Genomic DNA, 25,447 nt, shown 5'->3' on the forward strand with positions numbered 1-25,447 from the left:
GGTTTATGTGGGGCCAAGTATGTGCGGGGCAGAACCAGGCTGGACTGCAACACCCATTGGTTCCAGTGGAAGTCGGGAGTGAAAACAGAATCAACCCAGCAATTACAACCACCAGCTGATTGGGGCGATGGACGGTGCCAGGCCCTGTACTTGTTAGCACATACAAGAAGTTTCTTTGGAGATCTTCCTAATCTAAATGCTGGACTCAGAACCCTAATGAAGAAAAGAGAGAAGACAGAACGGGTCAACCAACCATCTCAGCTATGATGGACTATGTCAATCAGTGGATTTTTCAAAGACCTCATAGTGCTTGGAGTGGCAAGATGGACAGCGATTCATAACTGTGGCAATATCAAAACCACTTGAGCAAGAACCTCAGAGCATGCCCTACACCCGGGACTTGGGGAGGGTGGGAAATTGGGGGGGCCTTCTCCCTTAATACCCCCCTTTGAACATGAAGGTAACCATATGGAAAACATACTAGTATTATCCACTTTCCTGTAGCCCTTGAACCTTCTTACTCTAACTAACTATGTAAAGAATGTCAAAATAAATTATATATATATATATATATATATATAAAAGAAACGTATGCTGAGGTCCCATTTCCACGGATTTGTGGATGGGACATTATTTGAAAATAAGAAATTAACAGGTGTATCAATTTTTAAAAAGCCCGCACTGCCTAAATCTATTAACACCAGAGGGAGTTCTATCTTAGAACCAGAGTGAGATTTGGGGCCGAAGGCACAGGCAGACAGCCAGGTGATGACAAGGGCAGAGCCTTGAGGTGCTGTGGCAGGATACCCAGCCACCCGCAGAAGAATCGAAGAGATGAGAAGCATTCATCCCTGGAGTCCTCGGAGGGCACATGGCCCTGCTACCCACTATGGATCTCTGGGCCTCCAGAGCTCTGACAGAATAAATCTAAAGGATGCTGATGTAACAGGTAAGTAATTAAGAAGAAGGCCAGCCCCACTCCAGATTCCTGGTTCCTATGCAACAAAAGGTGTTCTGAGCAAAGGCGCTTGTGAAGGCCATTTCCTCAGTCCTACTCACACCCACACTGACATCCCCAGCCCCTTTCACTGCCCCAAGTGGCCGTGGTTCCTCCCACTAAGTAATACAGAACTGTTGTGATGCAATATATACAGAGCAGCTGCCCACCTTGCCTGCCTTAACAGAGGCTGCCTCCTGCTCACCTTGACTTAGGGCTTGGAATGGGGTTTGGCGCATGGTAGACAGTAAGTGTTGGAGACAAAGGCATTTGATACAGAGGTTAAAGTGTTGATTAGGACACTCACATGCCATACACTGCCTGGTTCAAGTCCTGGCTCCTTGGCTTCGGATCTGGCTTCCTACCTGGGTCCCTGCCACCTACATGCAAGGTCTAGATTGAGTTCTTGGCTCCTGGTTTCAGCTGTTACAGGCATTTAGTGAGTAAACTAGAAGATGGAAGATTCTGTCACTCTTTTTCTCTCTCTGCCTCTCAATTAATGAACATTTTTTTTAGATTTATTTATTTATTGGAAAGTCAGATATACAGAGAGGAGGACAGACAGAGAGGAAGATCTTCCGTCCGATGATTCACTCCCTAAGTGAGCGCAATGGCCGATGCTATGCCAATCCGAAGCCAGGATCCAGGAACTTCTTCCGGGTATCCCACGCAGGTGCAGGATCCCAAAGCCTTGGGCCGTCCTTAACTGCTTTCCCAGGCCACAAGCAGGGAGCTGGATGGGAAGTGGAGCTGCTGGGATTAGAACCAGTGCCCATATGGGATCCCAGGGTGTTCAAGGCGAGGACCTTAGCCACTAGGCCACGCCACCGGGCCCAATGAACATTTTAAAAAATGATGTTATTTAAAACTCTTTCACTGTAAAGTGAGAGCATTAAATAACCTCTGTAATGGAGACTTCCAAGGAGTGGCCAAGTAAGTTGTCTCTTTTCCTGAGATCAACTTAGTCAGGAAACTACTCACCTTCACAGACAGTTCCCCAAAGCACAACACATCTGCAGAGGGCACTAGGCTTGGGAACTCACATTAAATTTTCAAGCACATTTTTAGATATATTTTAAATAAACATATATACTATATATATATGATTTATCTGTTCAGAATGTAGAATGACCGAAAGAGAGAGGGGAAGAAATAGAGAGGGAGAGGAGAGAGAGATCTGCCCGCTGTGGTTTGTTTCCTAGATGACTACACTGGTCAGCTGGGACTGGTGCAGGCTATAGCCAGAGCCTAGAATTCTATCAGGATTTCCCAGGTGAGTGTCAGGGGCCCAAGCATTCCGGCCATCCTCTGCTGTTTCCTCAGGCTCATTAGCAGAGAGCTAATCCAAAGTGGAGCAGACAGGGCTTGAATTAGCACTCCAATATGGAATTCTGATTTCACAGGCAGGGAAACAGCTGAATCTTACTTACATATCCTTATTTGAGAGACAGAGCACAAGAGAAGGGGAGTGGAAAATAGGAGCTCTCATCTGCTGGCTCAGTCCCCAAACGTTTTTTTTGCAGCTGGAGCTGGGCCAGACTAAAGCTAGGCGTGTGGAACTTAATCCAGGTCTCCAATATGGGTAGCAGGGACCCAATTACTTAAGTTAACACCTCTTGCCTCCCAGGGTGCACATTAGCAGGAAGCTGGAATTGGGAGTAAAGCTGAGACCCGATTCTTGGTGCTCTGAAGTCGGATATCAATGGGCAGCTTAACCACTGCACCAAACAACGGCCTCAAGAACTGGTGTTTGAAAGCAGTTTCTAGAGCCCAGTCTTGTGCAATAGCGACTGCAAAGAGAAGTAGAAATTGCAAAATGAAGAGAGTAGAGTTGGTTAGTGAGAGTGGATGAGGCTAAAAGTTTGTACCACTCCCAAGGAGGGCCCTTGGAGACCTGCAGGCAGGAAGGAAGCAGCGGTCTTTGTGGTGCTCTCCCAAGTCGGGCAAAAAGTGCTGAGCAAAGTTCCAGGGGGTCAGGGTCCAAAGCAATCAAGATAGAAGGAGAGTCCCGGTAGCTACAGGATCGCAGCCCTTTAACCACTGGTCCGAGTGAGTTCTGTGAGAAGCAGCACGGCTACACCTGTCCATTTTGGGGGACAGGTATTTTGTGTGTAACTCTTTGCATCTGTAACCTTGTGATCTAAATTAGTGAACTTGTACATCATGCATTCCACCTGTGGATTCAGAACTATCTAGCTCAAAGAAAAGGCCTGCCCTAATGAAGACACCTGGCCATAGGTTGACCTGTCCCATGCCAGGCACCTTAGGGTTGACAGGGTTCTAACAAACTGACAGAGCCTTCTGGTGCGATTGTACAAACCCCATGTCCTAGTCCATGTTATAAACAGCTATTTTTTTTCACTTTTTAATATTTATTTAAATGGAACACATTTTACGTGTTTCATAAATACAGTTTTAAGAACATACAGATTTTGCGCCCTCCCTCTTTCTCTTTTTATTTTTCTTTTAATTTTCAGGATGACATATTTCCAATGCACAGATGAACCCTTCACTAAATAAATCATTCAACAAATAGTAAGTGCAAGAGTATAGATGAAGGCTAGTAAATGGCCTTTAAAACTTAAAGTTGGCTAAGTCTTAAGGAATCCCCTTTCTCAGTGTCAGGAGATAATGCTTGGGCTGGCCTGTGACTTGGTTTGGGGACCGAAGCATCTGTGAGGCAAGGCCCGGGCGCACTGCCTTGCCCGCCCTCCTCCCCGCCAGGGTAACAGGCTCAGTGGCTGTCCTGCTTGGCATGTGGAGCTACCCTCTTCCCAGCTCTCCTGGCCTTTCTTGCTCTGGGTTTCCTGCATCTCCCTGGCAAGCCTCTCCAGTCAATCCTGACTGCTCCCCTCCGTTGGACTCACCCATAACTGCACAGAGGCACTTCTTGCACTAAATCACAGTGCCCCAATGCAGAGACCACCAGCAGCTCTGTACCCCCCAGGGCCTTGCTTAGTACAGAGCAATGAAAACCTGACAGATAAACATCTACCAGGTGGCAATACTATTTGGGAGAGCTTTCTTGAACAAGCAAACCCAACTGCTTACCATAAACAGCAGCTTAATGCTCTGAGGAGATCTTGTAGACAAACAGCCAACACTGTGACCAGTACTTCAGTCATTCTGAGGCACTGTTGCTTACTTGTGGCCTGTTCACTGTGTTCTGAGACCAAACAGCTGAGTCACCTAGTGCCAAAAATCTAAGTTATGCAGAACAGGTTCCCAGTTCCCTTCAGGCCCTGTGCTTGAAACCCCACACTCTGTTAGAAAGGCAACTAAATTTGTATTTATGTATTCAAGAGACAAAGAAAGAGTGAGCCCTCATCTGCCAGTTCGCTCCCTCAAATGCCTGTCATGATTGACACTGAGCTCTGCTGAAGCCAGGAGTATGCAACTCAGATTGAAGTCTCCCAAGGAGGTGCCAGGAACCCAATCACATGAGCCATCACCTGCTGCTTCCCCAGGTCTGCACTGACAGGACAATGGAGTCAGGAGTGGAGCCAGATACTAAACCCGGATCCACAGATGTGGGACACAAGAGTCTTCCTTGGCATCTTACTGGCTAGACAAGATGCAAGCTCCAAGGAAGACATTTCTGTCCTACAATTTACAGGTTAACAACTGCAGAGAACTTGACAAATCTGAGAAGGACAGAAATGAAGATGTGAAGGTAGCCACTGACTGGGGGACTCTTCGTAAGAAGTTTAAGCTGTCTGTATTCCCCATTGAGATCTTCCAACACCCAGTGGAACAACCTGCTACTAGTTACACTTCCTATGCTTTGTTTTATTAGTCCTATACACATCTCTGTGATATATTACTATAATTTCATAAATGAGTAAAGACATGAAAGTTCAAGCAATTGACTCAAGGTTAAACATATGATAAACAGCATGTTCAGGAATCAAACCCATGTCTGTCTGACACCAAAGGTTACACTATAACACAACACTCATGTAGAAGAGATGACTTGAATATCCCTCTGAGGTCCTCAACTTGGTGCCTGCTTGAAGCTTTCTGTTGTAAACATGTCAGACTTTAGCACATGGACTATGTGAGATAAAATGACACATAGAAGCTTGTTTTGGGGCAGAAGGCTTAAATTAGTCCACTAGCATGACTTCCCTGAAGAAATAATGGAAGTACAATAACAGCCACACAACTCTCATTTGAGTTGCATCTTAGAGTTCCCCTAGGACCTTTGTGTACACATTTATTGAATTCTCATAAAACCATCTGATATAGCTGATAGACCAAATCCCATTTTACAGGTTAGAAAACAGAATCTCAAGTTCCACCAGGGACAAGATATTTCACAGTGAATAGCAAAACCGAGGTTTGAGCCAAAGTCTTCCATTCCAACCCATCACTATGAACTAAAGCCACTAGGTAAAATTCAGGGACCACCAAGTGGCCGGTCTTCCATTTGACATCATTGGAGAGGTGGTCCACAGAAGCACTGTGGTTATGAAGCTCCAAGGCATTCTGGTCGTCACTACCGTCAGCGTACTAGTGCACAGGGCAGCAGAGGTATCAGCTGTGGGCATGAATTAGTGGCTTTATTCTTCCCCACTTTCACCTCATCCTCAGCTAATGCCTGCAGGATGCTATTTGTTTTACACTTCCCTCATTTGGTCTTTACCTTACCAGCAAGGTGGAGTCAGGTGGTTTTCCTCTGAGTCTCTATCTTACACTAGCTGTAGTAGGTTGAATGGTAGCCTCTCTTCCCCTCAAAGAGACATCCACCCAGAACTTGTGATTGTGGCCTTGCCAAGTAAGAATTTTACAGATATAATTAAGGATATTTAGATTATTTCACTCTGGATTACCCAATGTAAGTATCCATATACGAAAGAGGTGAAACATACACACGGAGATGCCACATAATTACAGAAGCAAAAATTGGCATTCCATAGCTACAAGTCCAGGAACATTTGGAGCCAGCAAAAGCCAAAAGGCAGCTTTGATTCTACACTTGTAGTCTTTCTAGAAATGTAAGAAAATAAATGTCTGGAAAAGAAAGAAAAGAAATGTCTGTTGTTTAAGCCCCCTAGCCTGTGGTCATTTGTCATAGGAGCCATAAGAAACTAATATTCCAATAAGTATTTTTTCCTGCAATTACCCATAGGTGTAACTATCTCCTTTATTAACAGGAGCATCTGAGAATTAAGACTTTTGTTTCCTTCATCTTTGTGGCCCCATCCTTCTCACAGTACCTGACACACAAAGATGATTCTACAATACTTGTTTAATGAACAAAGCCATGTGTTCTGGAGGGTCCCATCAATGCCACCATGCATGCCTGCAGCTTCCCATCCACAGCATGGCTTTGGCCTGGGCCAGGTCACCATTACACAGACTTGACACATCTACCCCAAGCCGCCTAAGGAGCCAGTTCATGACTCATACCAGACGTAGGCCTCACATCAAAGGGCTGGTGACTGAACTTCACAGCAACCAGGAAGCTCTGTCTCACAGAACCATATCAAGAGGTCATATGCGACAGAGCCAGGATGGCACACACAGGCAACGGGGGTGGTGTCAGATATAGAAGACCTTTCCCTTGGCCCATCTCCTTGCCTTTTGTTCCTTTCTCCATCCTTTAGTGACCTCAGTGATTCAAACTGGTCTCAGGGCACTGTAAGAGCTTTGCAAATTCTATTCCATCTATGTTAATCTTTTGGGACAGTTATCATTACGTTGTCTTTTTTTTTTTAAGGTTCATTTATTTTTATATGAAAGGCAGGTTTTATAGAGAGAAGAGGGAGAAAGAAAGAGAAAAAAAAATCTTCCTCTTGCTGGTTTACTTCCTAAATGGCTGCAAAGGCTGGAGCTAAGCCAGTCCAAAGCCAGGAACCTTCTCCAGTTCTCCCACATGGGTATACAGGCCCAAGGCTTTGGGCCATCCTCCACTACCTTCCCGGGCCATAAGCAGAGAGCTGGATGGGAAGTGAAGCAGTTGGGACAGAAGCACCCGCATGGAATGCCAGCACTGTAGGTGGAGGCTCCAAGCTGGGCCTTATCATTACTCTTTCTTTCAAATTCACATATGGGAAAACTGGCTCTGATGAACTGTGTGTTCACTGTGGGTTTTTTGTGGATTTGACCACAAAGACCTTGCAACCCAGGCCAGAGAGGAAGTATGGCTTTCACGACAGAGGCCAACAACAATCGTATTTGCATTTCAGTTTGTTATACTTACTTCCTTTTGGCTGAATTTAAAAATCTTCATGTATAATATATTTCATCTTGCTCTATAGAGTGTACTTTTTTCCCAAAGTCCCCATAAAAGAGGTGTAACTAACAGTTTTATTGCTAAAGCAGAAGACCTTTCCCGGTCCCCACCCAGTTAAGCCTTCCCAGCTCATTTGCTGGCTTCTCTGCAGTCACCAGGAGATCTGAGTCCAGTTGGGTGCGGTCTTCAATGCTTTGGCTTCTCTAGCTAACAGGGCTCTAGAGGTTCTTAGGTCAAGGCCAGATTGCTTTAGGTGCCCATGTTTTTCCCATTCTGTACAGCTGCTAAGTACCTCGCCAAAACACACTGCTATACGACAGAGAACTGTACCCCTGCCACCACAGTGGATGCCAGTACAGCAAATGGCAAATATCTTCTTTTTTTGCTCCTTTGTTTGTTTGGTAAAGATTTATTTATCTGAGAGGCAGAGTGATAGGAGGAGACACAGAGAGATCTTTTATCTGCCAACTGTCTCCCCAAATGACTACACCGGCCAGCATTGGTCCATGCTGGGTCTCCCATGTGGGTGACAAGCACTTGGGCCATCATTGACTGCTTCCCTAGGTGCAACAGCAGGGTGCTGGACTAGACACAGAGCAGCCAGAACCTGATCTGATGTTCCGTAACGGGATGCCAGCATTCAAAGCAGCAGCTCAACACCATGAACTGTCAGATTCTTTCAACGCAGTGAGCTTGAACATTTTCAGCAATTATGCCCAAGGATGCTCATCTCAGTTAGTGTTGTCTCCTTCAAAACCGTCACCCTGGGAAGCAGCATATTTATTTTTTAAACGCTCGTACCCCACTGACTGCTTTATGGGGAACTGTCTTTCCCATCTGTCGCACTCTCTCTGAAAAGTCTTCCGTCATAACAAATGCCTTCCTCCGAGAATAGATTTGAACTTTAGAAAGAGACAAGAATTGGTTGGAGCCATGTCTAATGAATAAAGTGGGTGATCATATCTTGTTACATCGTTTTAGGTGAAAAATGAGGCATGACTATAAAGTAATGTGACTGGTTTTCCTGGGTGACCCATAAACCGGCCAGCTGAGAAGCAGTTCCCGGCGAGGTAGTCGCGCACGCACTGAGCACTGGACGCATCACTGAGTGACTGTGTGGCTCCCAGAGAGGTAATTTGGCAGGGCACAATGCTAATTTGGATGTATAAGTTCAGATGTGTTTGTAGGAAAAAAAAGGAATCTGATTGCTTACTCATAAAAATGAAGAAGCTTGGGCCCGGCACGGTGGCGCAGTGGTTAAGGTCCTCGCCTTGCACGCCTGGGGATCCCATATGGGCGCCGGTTCTAATCCCGGCAGCCCCGCTTCCCTTCCAGCTCCCTGCTTGTGGCCTGGGAAAGCAGTCGAGGACGGCCTAAGGCTTTGGGACCCTGCACCCACGTGGGAGACCCTGAAGAGGCTCCTGGCTTCGGATCAGCATAGCATTGACCGTTGCGCTCATTTGGGGAGTGAATCATCGGATGGAAGATCTTCCTCTCTGTCTTTCCTCTCTGTATATCCGCCTTTCCAATGAAAAAATAATAAAAATAAATCTTTAAAAAAAATGAAGAAGCTTTTCTGGTGGAGAAAGTTTCTCTTTCTCTTTTGGCAGGGTTGGGGTATTGGGTGGGACAGGGTGAGGCGGGCAGTCACTTCTGCTCTGCATAGAGTCTGCTAAGAAAATAGACTCCTATCCTGTAGAAAACCTGCGTCCCAGGCTGGCTAAGGCTCCCACAGCCACGTATTTCCTAAGCTGTTAGCTCATACTACATCCCACAGCAGCTGGCTGCTGGCAAGATGTTCACTGATGCCCTAGAACTGATCTCTTCTTGAAGATGCTACCATTGTCAGCTCAGGCCAGTACACACACAGACACTCGCCCACCACCAATCCTTTTCCATTGCTTCTAGCGCTTCATGTGCTAACTGCAACTTTCCCAGCCTGGCAACCCAAATAAGCCATCCACATTTAGAAGAAATTTGACTACTGGTTGCTTAAGGCCAAAAGATCCAGGACCAAGGGAGATCTATGGCTAAGTCCATGGAAAGCATCTAAAATTCAGTTGTAGTGAGGGCTGTACAATTCTGAATATGCTAAGTAATACTGAATTACACACCTTAAATAGGTGAGTTAGATGTGTACTATATCTTGATAAAATAATTTATTTAAAGTGGTTTATTCCACAGGAGGAATATTTGTGCCTCAGCTCCTTCCTAAGTGGCAGATAGGACAAATGACAGTCTCAGTATCTTACATAGTTACCTATTCATAATTAAGTTTTAGCTTTTCTTCTGTATTCCTGCCATGTGAAAATGATTGAGTGACATTCATCAAATTTAAAGGTATACTTAGGATATTGGAAACTGTTGGCTGTTCCCCAACAGCAACTCTCTTCACTTAGCTAAATAAATCCCCGGTGTTAAACTTGACACAAGACACCCTAGAAAAAGGTGGCATTTCCCAGCCTCCCCTGATGCCAAGGATGGCCATGTGGGCAGGGTTGAAACAGACAAGTAGGCTCTGTGCCTTCCTTTTTCTTCTCCTTCTCGTTGGTTGGAACAAGAACATGGTAGAGGTCAACCATGCTGAACTACACGAATAAGGGCTAGACCCTCAAGAAGGCTGAGCAACAAAAGAAACACAAGTCCATTTACATAAGGGAATCCCACTCTAGCCCTTCCCTGCTCACACCCAGTCTATGACAAAACAGGTTCTGATAATACCTACTTTTTTTTTTTAAGATTTACTTACTTATTTGAAAATCAGAGTTACAGTGAGAAAGTGAAAAAGTGAGAGATAGAGATCTTCCGTTTGCTGGCTCACTCCAGGCAGATGGCTGCAATAACCCAAGTGGGGCCAGGCTGAAGCCAAAAGCCAGGAACTTCCTCCAGGCTCCCACATGGGTGTAGCAACCCAAGCATTTGGCCCATCTTACCCTGCTTTCCTAGGCCATTAGCAGGGAGCCGGATCAAAAGTGGAACAACCAGGACATAAACCAGTGCCCACATGGAATGCCAGCATTGTATACCACAACACTGTTCACCAACTTTATTTTCAGTATCTTGTTTTGGAACCCTATTATGGCAGCCAAATCCTATAGCTAATAAGAAAAGCTGGTACTCTGTACCATAACAGAATCTATAATATGTGGTCCTACATTTCATACCACAGCAGAATTTTTACTCCTGATAGCTTGGAAGACAAACAATTGGTCAACCAAACCTGCAGCTCTAGGAGAATTTAAAACATGACTGATGTTGGCTATTTACTGCCATAAGAAAGAGAGGAACCCAGGCAAGGACTTGTCAGTCTTCAGGTGCAGGTTATGACTCTGCTTGGGGAAGTTTTCTTTGACTACAACCTATAAATGATGTTACCCAAGTCCAATAGCTTGTGGACTTGTTGAGCTGGGACCATGACTATCTCTATACTAAACCAAATCAACTGTACAAGGGGACTTCAAAATTTTTTTGTGGGGAAAAATGTAAAGATGTATTAAAGATAAATTTCAGAGTGGACATCTGGCACAGTACTGAACTTATCACTTGGGATGTTTATACCACCTATTGGGGTGCCTAGTTTGAATCCCAGCTACTCTGCTTCCAATCCAGCTTCCTGCTGTTATGCACCCTCAGCAGTGACTCAGGCACTTGGGTCCCCGCCATCCAGGTGAAAGGCCTGGATTGAGGTCTAGGTTTCTGGCTTCAGCCTGACTCAGGTCTGACTGTGGTAGGAATCTCAGCAATGAATTAGGCAGGAAGATGAAAGACCTCTCTCCATATGTCTCAGTGTTCTAACAAGTAAAAAATAAACAAGTAAAAAATAAATTAAGGTACATCAATTTTGGTGCAATATATTTATAAACTCAGCATAGTTTCTCACAATACACATTATTATTTTATGATATAGTTCCTTAGGCTCTGGGATTTCTTGTCCCTTTTCTAAGAGTCCTCTCCCCACTATTGATTTCCTCTATAGTATTAACTTTTTAAAAAGGATTTATTTTATTTTTATTGGAAAGTCAGATACACAGAGAGGAAGAGTGACAGAAAGGAAGATCTTCCATCCAATGATTCACTCCCCAACTGACTACAATGGCCAGAGCTAAGCCAATCCAAAGCCAATAGCCAGGAGCCTCTTCCAGGTCTCCCACGTAGGTGCAGGATCCCAAGTTTTTGGGCCATCCTCAACTGCTTTCCCAGGCCACAAGCAGGGAACTGGATGGGAAGCAGGGCAGCCGGGATTAGAACTGGTTCCCTTATGGGATCCCGGTGCATACAAGGTGAGGACTTAAGCCATTAGGCTACCATGCCGGGACCCCCTCAAGTATTATAATGGGTAGTCCTTCATATACAGCCATAAGTCCATCATTCTACTATTGAAGTGTTTCGTGACATTCATTGTAGGCATGACAATAGCAGAGTCTAGCATCCTACTGTCAGGATCTATTCAACAGTTTCATGGGAGTCCATCTTTGGTCTGGATGCAGACTATGTCTCCACATCTGAACATGTCATCTCCACTACACTTTTGTTAGACATCCCCTTAAATACAGAGCCAGAAAACACAGTCCCAACAGAGAGAAAAACAGAACATTTACATCAATGTGAAGCTAAACAACATCCTATAGAATGACCAATGTGTTGCTAAAGTGATGAAAAAGAAAATCAAAAGCCATCTTGTAGAAAATGATGCTACTGCATGACCCACGTAGTGTTGAAGAAATGACAATAAAAACAAGAATATCAATGCCCATGAGATATAGCAGAAACAGTGGTGAAAGGGACATTTACAACATCAGGTGTTTACAAGCAAAATGTCTAATATGAATGATCTATTCATGAATCATAAGGACTTACTTAGAGACACGAATGAATAGGAAGTGTGAAAAGCTAAAATCCACAAGAATAATTGGATTTGAAGCCAAAAGAAAAAACTACAAACTGAAACAAGAAAGACCCGTTCCCTAAGAAGATGAACAAAACAACCACTCAGCCACATAATACACTTTTCCTATGAACTTTTGGAAAACCCCAGTTGGCACAGCTTTTTAATGACCCAAAGTGGCCATTAGTAGTGGTGAGATCAGAGGGACAGGTTACAGAGGCCCATGAACTATAGCCAAAAATTTCAGGCTTCAAAACTCTAAAAGGATGAGAACTTTCAAATTGGGTTACCAACACATGCAACTCATCAGAAGAGGAAGGTGTTTCTGAGGAAACTAGATACAGCAAGACATAAGCCCAGCCTGTAAAAGCAAACCCTGGCTTCTCATCCTGCTGACCACACCCCCAACTTTCATCAGATTGCAAAAACTGTGCAGCTCTCCAAAGGGTGTTGAGGGTACTCTTCAGTTTTTTACTACCAAGTAAGCACAGGGGCTAGAGAATAAGGGCATTCTTCTAGAAGGGCAGCACCATTGCTTCCCATGCACTGGCTCCATTGGCAACACAGCATACTATGAACACTACTGTGGCTGCTCTTACTGCATACATACACATATGCATACTTTATATGCTCATTATAGAGTTAAACGGTTACATCTACAATTATACACACTTATGTAGGTACATATCTAGTTAGTTCAGAGAAGGGAATGAAATGTGTCTCTACAGTTATAGGAGGTTGAACCATCATGAACCACACAGCACACATGGCTCTGATGGAGTGAGCTGTGCATTGCCCAGAGCTCACAGTCACTTGAAGGACTGTTCAGTACTCTCGTGGGGAGATGTGATATGTTCCATGGATGGGAACAGCAGTGAGCATGCTTATCTGCATGTGATCCAAGAGGTGATCACAGCAGAGATTTCTACTTTTGCTTCCCTATCTTAAGGTAACAGAACCTTTAAGATAGGGAACAGCAGATACTTATGGCCTGCATTGTAGACCTAACTGATGACCTGGGAGACAGAGCAAGTTGTGCACCTTCTGGATTTGCAAGAAAGGAAGCACTCTGCCCATCTTTGTACTGTGTCCTCTGGGTGAATCATGGATGTGGTAGTGGACAGCCACTTGCAGCTAGGTGGGCAAGTGAGATACCTTTAAGATGGCCGATCCATAAGACTTGATATCCCCATCTTATGGATCCACCAAACCTGCTTACACTAGACTGCACCACCAGAGACAGAAAAATCTCCTATGGTTTCATCTACTATTACTTGGAGTCTCTGCTAAAAGAGTATCATTGCACAAGTTATTTGCCTGAAAACACAGGCTACATGATACATACTGACTTCCCTTTGGGAGGTCTTTCAAAGTGTCACCTGCCAGTGCAGCCCAAACTGAGATAGAGTGGAAGGACAAACCCCAAACAGGAAAGTTTAATGGAGGTTTCACATATAGTAAGCCCTGTAGAAAAGCCACAAGGGCTTATAGCTCCAAGTCACATGTTCTGAATTAGGGGATGTCTCTCACAGGTGCAACGGAGAAGCAGTGTAGTCACAGCCTACCAACATCTATTCTACATAAATCTAACCAGTCTTACATATAACTGACAGGGAGCTGAGGAGGCAAAGAGTGAAGCTTGAGTTGCACGAGCACTCCTGCCACCATCTTACTCAAAGACCACATACTCTTTGCCATCTTCTTCCCCACTGGCTTCTACAAGTATGAGCATCTTGTGCACAGGGTTACTCTGGTATTCACAGGCAGGTATATTGTGTTACACAGGCTGTTCTTCAATGGAGAACTTGTATAAGAGATTTTAAAAATTATTTTTACTAAAGTGTCATCTTCTACTCTAATTCTTGAACCCACACCATAGTAAAATATGTTTTCCCTGTAATAAGTTGGTGATAATGATTCACTTCTCTTCCTCCCACCCCAAGCCCCAGGAAGAGAAGTGGTCCTCGGAGACATCACGAAACTTGTGAGACATGAAACGGATAAGTTTATTTGGAGGCAAAAAGAAAATCTTGAAATTCACACATAGTTTTCTCCTAACACATACTTTCAAAGAGTTTTTCTAAAAACCCCTCCCTGATTCTATTGGCTCAGTTTTCATTTTCATATAGATCATTAAACAAAGACAAACAACTGCTTTTGATGTGGATTTTGCCTCTCGTTTTACAAGGTGATTCTTGAAGCTGGCTTTACTCCAATGCAATAGTGAGAAAAGTGGCTTTGGCCTAAGTAATACAGTCTGTATATGCCCCGACTCCAAAAGCTCATTTTCTATGTAAAACTTCATCAAGCAGGGAGCTTTTGTTTTCTACTGTGACATCTCTCACATTCCACCAACAGTAAGGGGAGGCAGGGCAGTCCACAATCTTTTCTTGACTCTGTAACTTGGGACACTCAGAAGGCTTTTGAAAAAAAAAAAAAAAGGAAATAGACCATGCATTGGGAGTAGCCTACAAAGTACAAGATATACAGTGTAATTTTATGCATTTGTTTCTGTGAAGTACAAAACACACTATCAAGGTGGGGGTCAGGCAAAGAAATCTCTAACCTACTTCTGCAGCATGCCAATCTCACCTCTAGATCCATCTTCTCTTCCCCTTCAACTCTGGGTTGGTTAAGTGGTCACTTCCCTGCACCCTCCTTGAGAATCAGATCTTTTCTGCTCTCCCAGTCCTGCTTGCTCCCCCAGCCCCTAAGCCCAGAAGTCATGATTGCATCTTGTACCAGATGCCTTATCTGCGATCCGTCCCACTTCAGACACAAAACTCCTCAGATTTGTTCCCTGCTGTGCTAAAGGAGACAGTACAGTTCAGCCAATGATTTCACCTTGAGCTTCTTGCCACAGTTTCTGGTCCCTGCCCTGGTTGTTCTGCTCCCCAAAAGGTTCCTATCCACACAGATGAAGCCTGCTTGACTCCCTCAAGGTAGTAGCCACTTCAATTCATCCTTGAGCAATAGTGGTGCTTGAGCATACTGCAATACTGTGCAGGGAAATCCTCTTTGGCTTTTAAGTCTTTGGCCACTTATTGCACAACTCTAGCATGTGGTGGCCTTGGGGGCAAATACTCCTTGGTGTGAATCAGTCACAAAGTAGTGAAAAACAAATTATGTATGAGTTGCTGAAACAAGTCAGGTAGTATGTGGTATGTGCTACAGGAGAACAGGAATCTCTGCCTTCCTACATGCTTTCAACAACAGATGAAAGACAGAAAAGGAAGGAGGAAAAGGAGGAAACATACCCAAGTCTGCAGCAAAAGTTTCTGTGAGGGCTGGATAATCATCCATCCAGCACAGTGTACACGGCTACCTCCCACAGTTATGCTGTTTGGGGTCCTCCTGCCAACTCACAGGACTTATTTGCATACTGAAAATGCTGACAGTCCTAATTAATATTGCCCAATTGAGTTGCCCCAAACTTTTAACTAGGATATTATAATCCCCACAGCCACTTGCTTTGGGGATATATTTATTTGTGGAAAAGATCAACTGGATGAAATATCAGAAGACTCCAGTCTTGGTTTCAACTCCACTATCAGGTTAGCCAAGTCAATCAAATCTTTCAGTATCACCACTTGCCACCTGTCCCTCATATTTCATCTTTTCAGAAAACTTGGAAGAACTCCTGAGAGGGGAAAGGGGGAAGAAGATGTTTTCAACATGAAAAATAATGTTCAGGGCGACTCCGAGCCATGATTAAATCTTTATGGCATGACTTAATTGGCAGAGTTCACTGTTTACTCAAGGGCTGTGTTTGTATCACAGGGACTCAGCTCAGTGGTGACTGGGAGAAGCAATAGAAAGAGAATTTCCAATGGCTAAAGTTCAGAACAGTCAACAAAACCGAGCTAATATCCACCTGCACTTCCCAAAGCAAAGCACGCCCCTCTCACTCCTTCCGAGCCATCCCATGGGATCATCCCTTCATGATCTTACTCCTCTTTGGGTTGGAGACACTAGGTCAATCTGCTATTTTTTTTTTTAAAGATGTATTTGTTTTTTTTATTGGAAAGTCAGATATACAGAAAGGAGGAGAGATAGAGAGGAAGATCTTGCGCCAATGATCCACTCCCCAACTGACCGCAACGGCCAATGCTATGCCGATCCGAAGCCAGGAACCAGGAACTTCCTCCAAGTCTCCCATGCAGGTGCAGGAACCCAAAGCTTTGGGCCATCCTTAACTGCTTTCCCAGGTCACAAGCAGGGAGGCTGGATGGGAAGTGGAGCTGCCAGGATTAGAACTGATGCCCATATGGGATCCTGGCGTGTTCAAGGTGAAGACTTTAGCTTCTAGGCCATGCCGCCAGGCCAATCTGCTCTTTTGAAACTGAATTTGCAGGTCCCTAAGTACATACTTTAGGAGGTAAAGGAGAAATTTGTCCTCACTTAATAAATACAAAACAACAACAACAAAAAATCATTGTTGATCAGTGCTATCCTAATTTTATATTGCCAGATAAATTTATAAATTAATACTTATACTACTCTAAATATAAAGCTCCCTAGGAGACTGAGACCTTTCACACAATAAAAATGTATACTCCAATGTTTACTTGGAGCACTGTCTTTCAGTAAATGATGAAATGCATTTATCTTTCACACTGAACTCTGATCAAAGTCCTTTCAAGGTTGTCTATGTGGCTCACTCTTTTCTTTTCATGCAGGTCTTTCTTCTTATGGGGTTCAGAGATTTTCCCAAATCCCAGACAAAAAAGAGCAGCCCACCCTAAAAAGCCCTCTCCCTTTATCAGGTTCTGTTTTTCTTCAGAGCACTCTGCGACATCCACTTGCCCTAGAACCTTGCAGATCTCTAAGAGTGGCAGCACTTTCCTGGTTACTGGTGTAGTCCTAAGATCTACAATAGCATATAGCAGGTGCTTACAAACATTTACTAAATAAATCCATCTTCCAAGGCAAATCTGGCATACCACAACAAGCCTTATTTTCGAAGGGTTGAATGCCTTTCTTTTTAGTCTTCCAAGTTCATACGGACATTAGATTTGGCTAAGGAAGAAACAAGTAAAAAGCACTAATATAAGTAAGAAAGAAATGCTCAATATAAATTATTTTAAAATTTTGTTTAGTGATCAAGTGCCTGGACCTCCAGACCAGTCATGCCCATTCCTTCCTTAGCTGCCTCTGCTGCTCCCAGATCTGGAAAGGAAGCCCGTCTTCTCTGTTCACACAGCATCTGTGCTTTAAGACATATTCCAACTCTTCTTTGTGCAATCCAGGTTGTTCTTGCCCTTCTCAGACTCAGCAGTTAATCTGATTATGCGCACACACACATCTGATCATATATATACATGATATATACATAAACACACATATTTGATCATATATATACATGATATATACATATATCCACATATATCTGATCATATATATACATGTATATATATGATCAGATGTGTGTGTGCGTGTGTGTGTGTGTGTAATTCTGTTTTCTTCTTCCCACAGAATGTTATATTGTATGTTCCTGGGGTAACAAACGACAGCATCTTATTCATGTTGGTGGTTTCAATGCACTAGGAGAAGGCTCATTCCCAAGACCACCACAACAAATAAACAGTTTCTTTCTAAACATGGGAATTTCAGCTTATTAAAAAGGACTCTGAGATGCCTCTCTGACACACCATCCATGTCCCAAGCATATGAGGCTGTAAGGGGGCCAACAGAGTATCCCTACCTAATACCAACGCTCTACCAGGCCAAAGGACTTCCCTCTCCTGCTTGGGGCTCTTTTATTTCCTCAGTCAAAGCTATACACTCATCAGAGACATGCCTCTTGCCCAGTTGGAAATGGGGCCTCATGGAAGCTAAGGAAAGAGCTACTCCTTCCAAAAGGGAGACAGTGGAGTTCCTCCATTGCCAGACCAAGGGCCCCACTAATCTAGCCTGGAAACAGGACCCTTCACCTCTAGGTCTTATCCTGGAGGCCCATTTTGCTGCAGGAAAACTTGACACTTTAAAAGGGACATTTGTTTAGTGTAGGATTCATAGGCCATAACCCTCTAGCACAAGAGTCCACGTGTAGCTGGGTCCTTGAACATGAACATCAAAACCTGAAAAATCTTCATTTCACTGATATCTAGCTGAAATTTAACATTTCCTTAGATTACAAACCGAGGGAACAAGCTAAGCATTATGAGTATCATTACTATAATTACTGCTACCTAGGGTCTTTATCATTGTAAGAAGTCACAAATATTTCCAGCACATTAAGCTATTTTAAAATACTAAGATTACAGATTTCCCAAAATATTTATATTCATCATGACTCTGATATATGGCAGTGTTAAACCCTCTACTAGACCTTGCAATTTTTAACAAAGCTCCTGTCTTGCTATATCACAAATTTCAGTTTCAATATTGTGATAATTATATTTTAATAAAATAGGCTGCATTTTTTATATTATCTTATTTACTTAAGAATAGAATTATTGGTGGGGGAAGTACAGTAGATTTATAAAACAATAGCAAACAGACCATGATGAATGAGGCCACCTGAGTTGATGAAAAAATCTGCTTTTGCACAAGTAGCCCTGAAGGCGTATTCTGCTTTGCTTAGGTAATAAATGATCCTTCAAAATATCCATGTTTTTGCTTGCTTGTGATTTGAACCTTCCTTAATTTTCCACACTGCTCATGTATAGACCCCTGTGCCCTTCAACTCTCAGAGGCCAGAAATAGCTGTTAAAAAGAAGGGTGCTGCACATACCTTGGACTTCTCAGTAACATGCGCCAATAAACTCCACTCCCTGGACTAGTCTGAGTGAGATTTTGGTCGCCTTCACCTTGTAGGGGTCTTGGCTGTGGAGGGCAGAGGGAAGGTGGAGACCACGTGGATGCTCCCTGGAGAGGCTGGCATCTCCTGTGGATGCTCCCTGGAAAGGCTGGCATCTTCCCCAGGCTGCTGGATTCCTCGTTCTCTAACATCTGCAGGACTCTGACATCACAGCTGTTGCCCTGGCAGCATTCTATCACCTCATCCTCACAACAGCATCATTCTCAACTGCCTCAGGTCCAGTGAGGGAAAGAATCAGAACTTTTACCCAAGAAAACAGTCTCTAGCTCCCACATTTTCATTCATTTTGCTTAGACTTCTCCTTGCCTAACAAATCTGCCTTGGAAACTCCAATCAACTGATCCTTTAACTCAGTTTAGCTGCCATCTCCCTGGCATACCTTCCTGTCTTCTCCACAGTCCTCTATGCTCTTGCCCCTTCAAAACCTCGCAGGCACAGTGCTGCCATATCCCTTACAAACCAAGTCTTGTCTGTGCGTGGCAACACTCTGGATCCCAAGAACAGTGTCTGATATAAAGCAAGCACGTAAGAAATGTTTCATGAGAATGCACATGTTGGTCAGCAAGCATGTGCTGGCTTTGATTTAAACGCTAGGAAACAAAGGTGACTCACAATTCAGGGCATGGGGCCAAGGATGCATGGAATGTCACGCTGTCTTGCAATGTACTGCCAGTAAGTTAGGCTTCCCTACCTGAGGGGTCTCCATCCAGATTCAACTAGCCACAGAAATTATTCAGAAAGCATAAAATCACCAACAAGCAAATAAAAACCGTTTATACAGCATTTGCTTTGTATCAGAATTATCATAATCTAGAGATGATTTAAGATACGCAGGATTTATGAGTTAAAGCATACATACATTTGAAGTTTGTTCATGGGCTATGTACAAATATTATACTATTTCATCTCCAGGACTTGAACGGTATCAAATTTGGGGTCAAAACTGATCCTGGAACCAATTCTCACTGGGTATCAGGGGAAGACTGTGCAGGTGAAATGCAAACCCTCTCCTAAAGCACCCTACTCTGGTGGGAGTCTGACACAAACAGGTCATTTCACCGGAACCAGAGTAATTTATGCAAGACAGATGGTAAGGCAGAGAGCAGAGCTGTGGGGACATGCTGGCTGGGATAGCTTTCTGAAGATGCCCTCTGAGTTGAATTAGCCCGTAGAAGAAAAGTAACTTATTTAAATATCTGGCAAACTGAGAGATGAACTCCCATCATGAACAGCCAGCAGGGCAAATCATCTAGTAAAAGACTGGCACAAAGTGGGAGCAGAATTAGAAGAGTGATCCAGGCAAGAGAGTGAGAACTCCCAAACAAGTGCAAAATCGGCAGGGCCAAAGGCAGCAAGTAGGTCAACAGGAGGCCTGAAAAGCGTTCAGCAGCTATCCAGTGACTAAGACCTCTGGCGGGAGCAGCTACACTGAAGACAAGGAGCCGGCGGGACACACCACAGTGAGGTGGGCATGAACCAGAAGTAACCACCAGAACGGCTGAAAGCAGAGATTGTCACATACCTTGACTAAAACGAAGGAAGTGCAATAGGGCTTGTCTAATGAGGAAGGTTTTAAAAACACTTGCTTTAGTCTTAACTGTTTCTTCCCCTTCAACTCCTGAGCTACTCCCAAAAGGATAATTTTCATTTGAATCCTTAAAACTCCCACTACATTTTTAGCTCCTCAAGCAGAGGAAGTCTTGTGCCTGAACTGCCCTTTGCTTTCACACATTCTAGACTCAGGAATTGTTGAATGAATGAATTGCGAATTCAGCACAGGTGGTAACCAAGGCGAGGCAGGGACTCGCTGGGACAAGGCTACTGTTTATTCTTTCTGCATGGCATGGGTGGTTGTCTGAAAACTCAGGTGCATAAATAAATCCAGATGCTTGTGAATGACCCCCTGGAGGCAGGGGTGGATGCACAGGGCTAAGTTGAAGTGGTGGAGCCTGAAAAAAAGATCTTCCAAAACCAGGGTCCCTTCGTTCTCTTAGGAGCTCCATTGGCAGGTGTGTTTTGGATTTTCACAGCTCACTTGAGTTAACTCAGCCAGCTAAGTGTGAGCTTTTCGTGGGGATTTGAAGACACCCACTGCAGGAGCAGCTCCCTTATAGCACAGCAGGCATAGAGATACGGGTACCCCAAATGAATCCTTGGCAAAACAGCACCCATTATGTTAGTAAGAGGATAAAGTATCACTAAAACAAATAAAAACATTACTCAAGGCTGGGAGTTCCAGACGAATTGGATAGGGGGAAAAAAGTGTTCCCTAAAATTCCTTAGAAATTCTATCATAGGAGTAAATGCTCAGCCCTGATTTTACAATCCACTCATTTGCATGAACCAGATTCACTTAAGACTCTACAACAATGCTTCACTGCTCTGAGTGGACCTGTCCCGTTAAGTAGGCTAACGTTCCTTGGGCCAGGGGCCAGTACCAAGGTACTGCATTATTCTCCTGACCTGCCAGGACGGCAGGCCTAAGAACGCCCGTGCTTTAAAAAGTTGTTTCTGCTTCCACGAAAATTCAGCTCCAGAACCCTCGGTGGGACGGATCCAAAGCGCTACCAGACAACCACTAGGTTTTAGAGAAGCGTGCGGGTGTCCCATCTCTTTCCCATCGCAAACAAGAGGGTGGGGAGGGCGGCTGGGCACTCCTCGTCCACCAGGATCTGCGGGCTGATGCCGCGGGCGTGGGTATTCCCACCACCCTGATCCCACAACGCCGGGCTCTGTGCCCGCGGGAAACGCCGGCCCCAGCCTAGAATAGCAACGACCCAGCGGGAAGCACGGAGGTTCGAGCGCCTAACCTTTCCCGTTAAGGCGACGGCACTGCGCGCTGTAACTCGAGCTTCCGAGGCTCCAAAGGTTAATGTAATGCCAGAGGCCTCCGGAGCAGGAGGGGCGCGGGGCTGTCAGGGAGGGAAGGAGGGGCCAGACGCGGTGGGTTGGGCCTCGCAAGGTCAAGCGCGGCTCTCAGGGGTCCGTGACTCCCCGCCCCTGGAGAGGCAGGGGAGCAGCTCGGCCAGGCCGGGGCCGGTGCCCGTGCCAGTGCCCGCGTGCCGGTGCCCGCGTCCCCGAGCCGGCGCCCTCGGCAGGGCCCCGGAGGCAGAAGCGAGCGCGCAGGGGCTGGGGTGGCGACGGGCCGGGAGCGCACGGAAGTGGCCAGCGGCGGGTTGCGGCGGCGTGGCCCGCGCGGTGCACGTCGCGCACGCGCTCCGGGGCGCACGCCTCCAGAGGCCGGCCGTCCTTACCCCGTTGGCGGCAGCGATGCGCACGATGAGCTGGATGGCCTCCTTCATGTAGAACCTGCCGTCCCCGCCCACCACCAAGGTGGCCTCCTGCCGCAGCGCCGGCTCCACGGTGGAGATGATACTCTGGATGAAGTTCTCCGCATAGTTGGCGCTGCTCTGGAACACCTTTACCCGCTTCCGCAGCCCGCTGGTGCCCGGCTTCTGGTCCGGATACGCTTGGGTCTTCACCGTCACGATCTTCACCATGGTGCCGACAGGCTGCCTGGGGCCGGAGCTGACACTGCTTACGGAGGGGCGGCCGCGGCGGGGGCTGCGGCTGCTGTGGGGTGAGGGTGCAAGCGAGTGGGCGTTACTCCGGCTCTTTGGCCGTACTTGGTCCTCCCACTTAAAGCGACAGGGGCAGAGCCCTCCCTCCTCTGCCAGCCCACCTCCCCGCAGGTCCAGGCAGGAGGGGAAAGGGGAGCGCCCATCGCCGGGCCTCCAGGGAAGTGGGTGGAGCCTGGCCGACTGACCCGCCCCTTGATGAACCAATCCGCTATAAAAAGAAACCCGTCACGCCTCCACTAAATGGGAGGGCAGAGATTGGGCTAGGGATCCGGCCAAAGAGCAAAGAGCTAGGACAGGAGGCAGGATGGCGGAAAAAAGAGTATAAGGTAATGGGCTCTGTGGTTTGGCCAGCGGATCATGTGTAACTTGTTCTGAAAGTCAGCAGTGCCAACCTTGTTCTTTCTCTCCCCAAATGGGAGCTGGGAAAAGGAACCAACTCCACAGGTCAAATTGAATTTACTGGCTTCCATCAGGATCCACAGACTTGATATCCATTGGTGAGGGTGGTATGTAAATAAATGAATTGTTGAATATAATTTTTCTTTTTTTAAAAAAAATTGTTTACTTGAAAGAGTTATAGAGAGATATTCTATCCACTGGCTTGTCTTTCCCTATTTTAACCTTACAAAATGTAAATTTGAAGGATAAAATGTCGTTAGGCCAGTCAGCTTAGGTGGGTCTGACTCAAGAACCAGTGCTCACACGGTGCTGTCCCTGCCATTTCACCTGGTTGAACAACTGCCAAGAAGACAGGAAGCCATGACAAGTGTAGGAAAGAGATATGGCTGAACCTGGTTACCATCAAGGTAATTATTTAGGCAAGAAATCCAGTCAACAGATCACCAAGAATTTAGGAGGCCAGAAATGGTTCTGGGAGGACAGTGGGACAGTAAGTGAGCCTTCAGTCTAAGTATCTCCCTTGATCTAGTGACAGCGGTGATATCTTCTGCTGGAGAGCTGTGTCATTTTGATGATACGAAAGCAAGTTGGCAAGATGTGTGACTTTGGAAAAGTTAACAACTGTGTACACCCATCCACCTGTTTGCTATACAATGTACATGAAACCTATCGTAGGTACTGGCTTTGTGGCACAGTGAGCTAAGATGCCAGCTGGAAATGCTGCCATCCCACACTGGAGTGCTGGCTCCAGTCCTGACTGCTGCACTTCCAATCCAGCTTCCTGTCAATGTGCCTCAGAAGTCAGTGGAGGATGGCTCATTACTTGGTTCCCTGCCACCCAAATGAGAGACTCAAATGGAGCTCTAAGTTCCTGACTTAGACCTGGCCCAGCCTGGGCTGTGGTGGCCTCTTAGGAAGTGAGCCAGTGGATGAAAGATCTCTCAGCGTTATGAATTAATCTTAAAATATTTCTTCAAATCTTAGAGTATTTCTGCAAGAGTTAATCAGATGGGGCCCGGCGCAGTGGCGCAAGTGGTTAAAGGTCCTCGCCTAGCACGCCCGGGATCCCATATGGGCGCCGGTTCTAATCCCGGCAGCCCTGCTTCCCTTCCAGCTCCCTGCCTGTGGCCTGGGAAAGCAGTCGAGGACGCCCCAAAGCTTTGGGAACCTGCACCCGCGTGGGAGACCCAGAAGAGGCTCCTGGCTTCGGACCGGCATAGTATCGGCCCGTTGCGCTCACTTGGGGAGTGAATCATCGGACGGAAGATCTTCCTCTCTGTCTCTCTCTCCTCTCTGTATATCCGCCTTTCCAATAAAAAAATAATAAAAATAAATCTTTAAAAAAAAAAAAAGAGTTAATCAGATGTTCTGTGTAATTCTCAGTCATGGTCAGTGTAATTACTTAGGCTACTTTTTTAAATGGCCTAATGGGTCAGGCCCAATCTCAACAAATTCAGCCATCATCAGCTGGTTAAAAACAAATTCTCTCTCTTTGTACCTCAATAATACTAACTCTCCCGATGCCTAAACCAGAGTTTATGATTAACCTGTGAATTAGATTATAATTATGATTCTTTTAGTGGTTAACTGGTATGTCTTCATCAACCAAGGCACAATGCTGACTCATAGAAACCAAGCATGTTGATTTTGGATTTGTTATGCTGACATAGTGTGTGCTGATATTGTCACTTAAATGAGTTTCAGTACAAAATAACACTTGAAAGCTGATTGCTGAACTCCTGGTAATGATTTCTAACACTTACATAAAAATTCACAGTTAACAAGTAGTATAATTTGTGACTTAAACGCAAAAACAGATCTACTTTATAGATGAGGGAACTGTGGATAGAGCAGTGGATATAACCCAGGTTGCTATGAAATAGAAACATAGCGCAGTATTGCAGAGTCTTAGAAACGCCAACTTCATTGTAAGCACTCAATTAACAGTCACTCGTGAAGTGATGGGCTCAAATTTTGTCTATCCTTCGCTATCTTTGCAAGTCAGATCGGATTTTTTTTATTTACAAGGAATTGATTTATACACATTTCATGTTGCAGATTTTAACAACTAGCTTTAACTGCATAACATTCAGCCTAAGCCTTAGTGGTGCGTGGGACAGCCATTGCTTGCTATTGTTTCTCATGATTCTATGAGTTTACTGTGTTGTTCTGCTCTTGGCTAAGCTCCTGGAGCAGATTAAAGGTGGTTCCATGCCCTTTGCCTTGGTAATTATGCCTTTATTTAATCTCCTTGAAGTACATTTCTACCATGAAACAAAGTTCTCCAAATTCACTAGCTCAAAACAACATGCATGTTTTTCAAGATTTATTTATTTTTATTGGAAAGGCAGTTATACAGAGAGGATAGACAGAGAGGAAGATTTTCCATCAGTTCATTCACTCCCCAAGCAGCTGCAACAGTAGGGGCTATGCCAACCTGAAGTCAGGAGCCAGGAACTTCTTCCAGGTCTCCCATGAGGTTGCAGGGTCCCAAAGCTTTGGGCTGTCCTCAGCTGCTTTCCCG

At 45.1% G+C, this 25,447-nt stretch overlaps 1 protein-coding gene across 1 annotated transcript in view; it reads right to left on the minus strand.

Moving 5' to 3' along the window:
* Nucleotides 1–22,676, minus strand: part of PGM1 (phosphoglucomutase 1) — a 67,963-nt gene extending 45,287 nt beyond the window's left edge. Inside the window, exon 1 of the mRNA XM_040978424.1 lies at nt 22,198–22,676. Within this exon, the coding sequence (XP_040834358.1) occupies nt 22,198–22,443 (246 nt within the window). The 5' untranslated portion in view covers nt 22,444–22,676. The remainder of the gene's footprint in view (nt 1–22,197) is intronic.
* Between the last annotated feature and the right edge of the window lie 2,771 nt (nt 22,677–25,447).

This window comes from Ochotona curzoniae, unplaced genomic scaffold, assembly GCF_017591425.1.
Source record: "Ochotona curzoniae isolate NIBS_2020 unplaced genomic scaffold, NIBS_Ocur_1.0 contig_291, whole genome shotgun sequence".
NCBI classification, from domain to species: Eukaryota; Metazoa; Chordata; class Mammalia; order Lagomorpha; family Ochotonidae; genus Ochotona; species Ochotona curzoniae.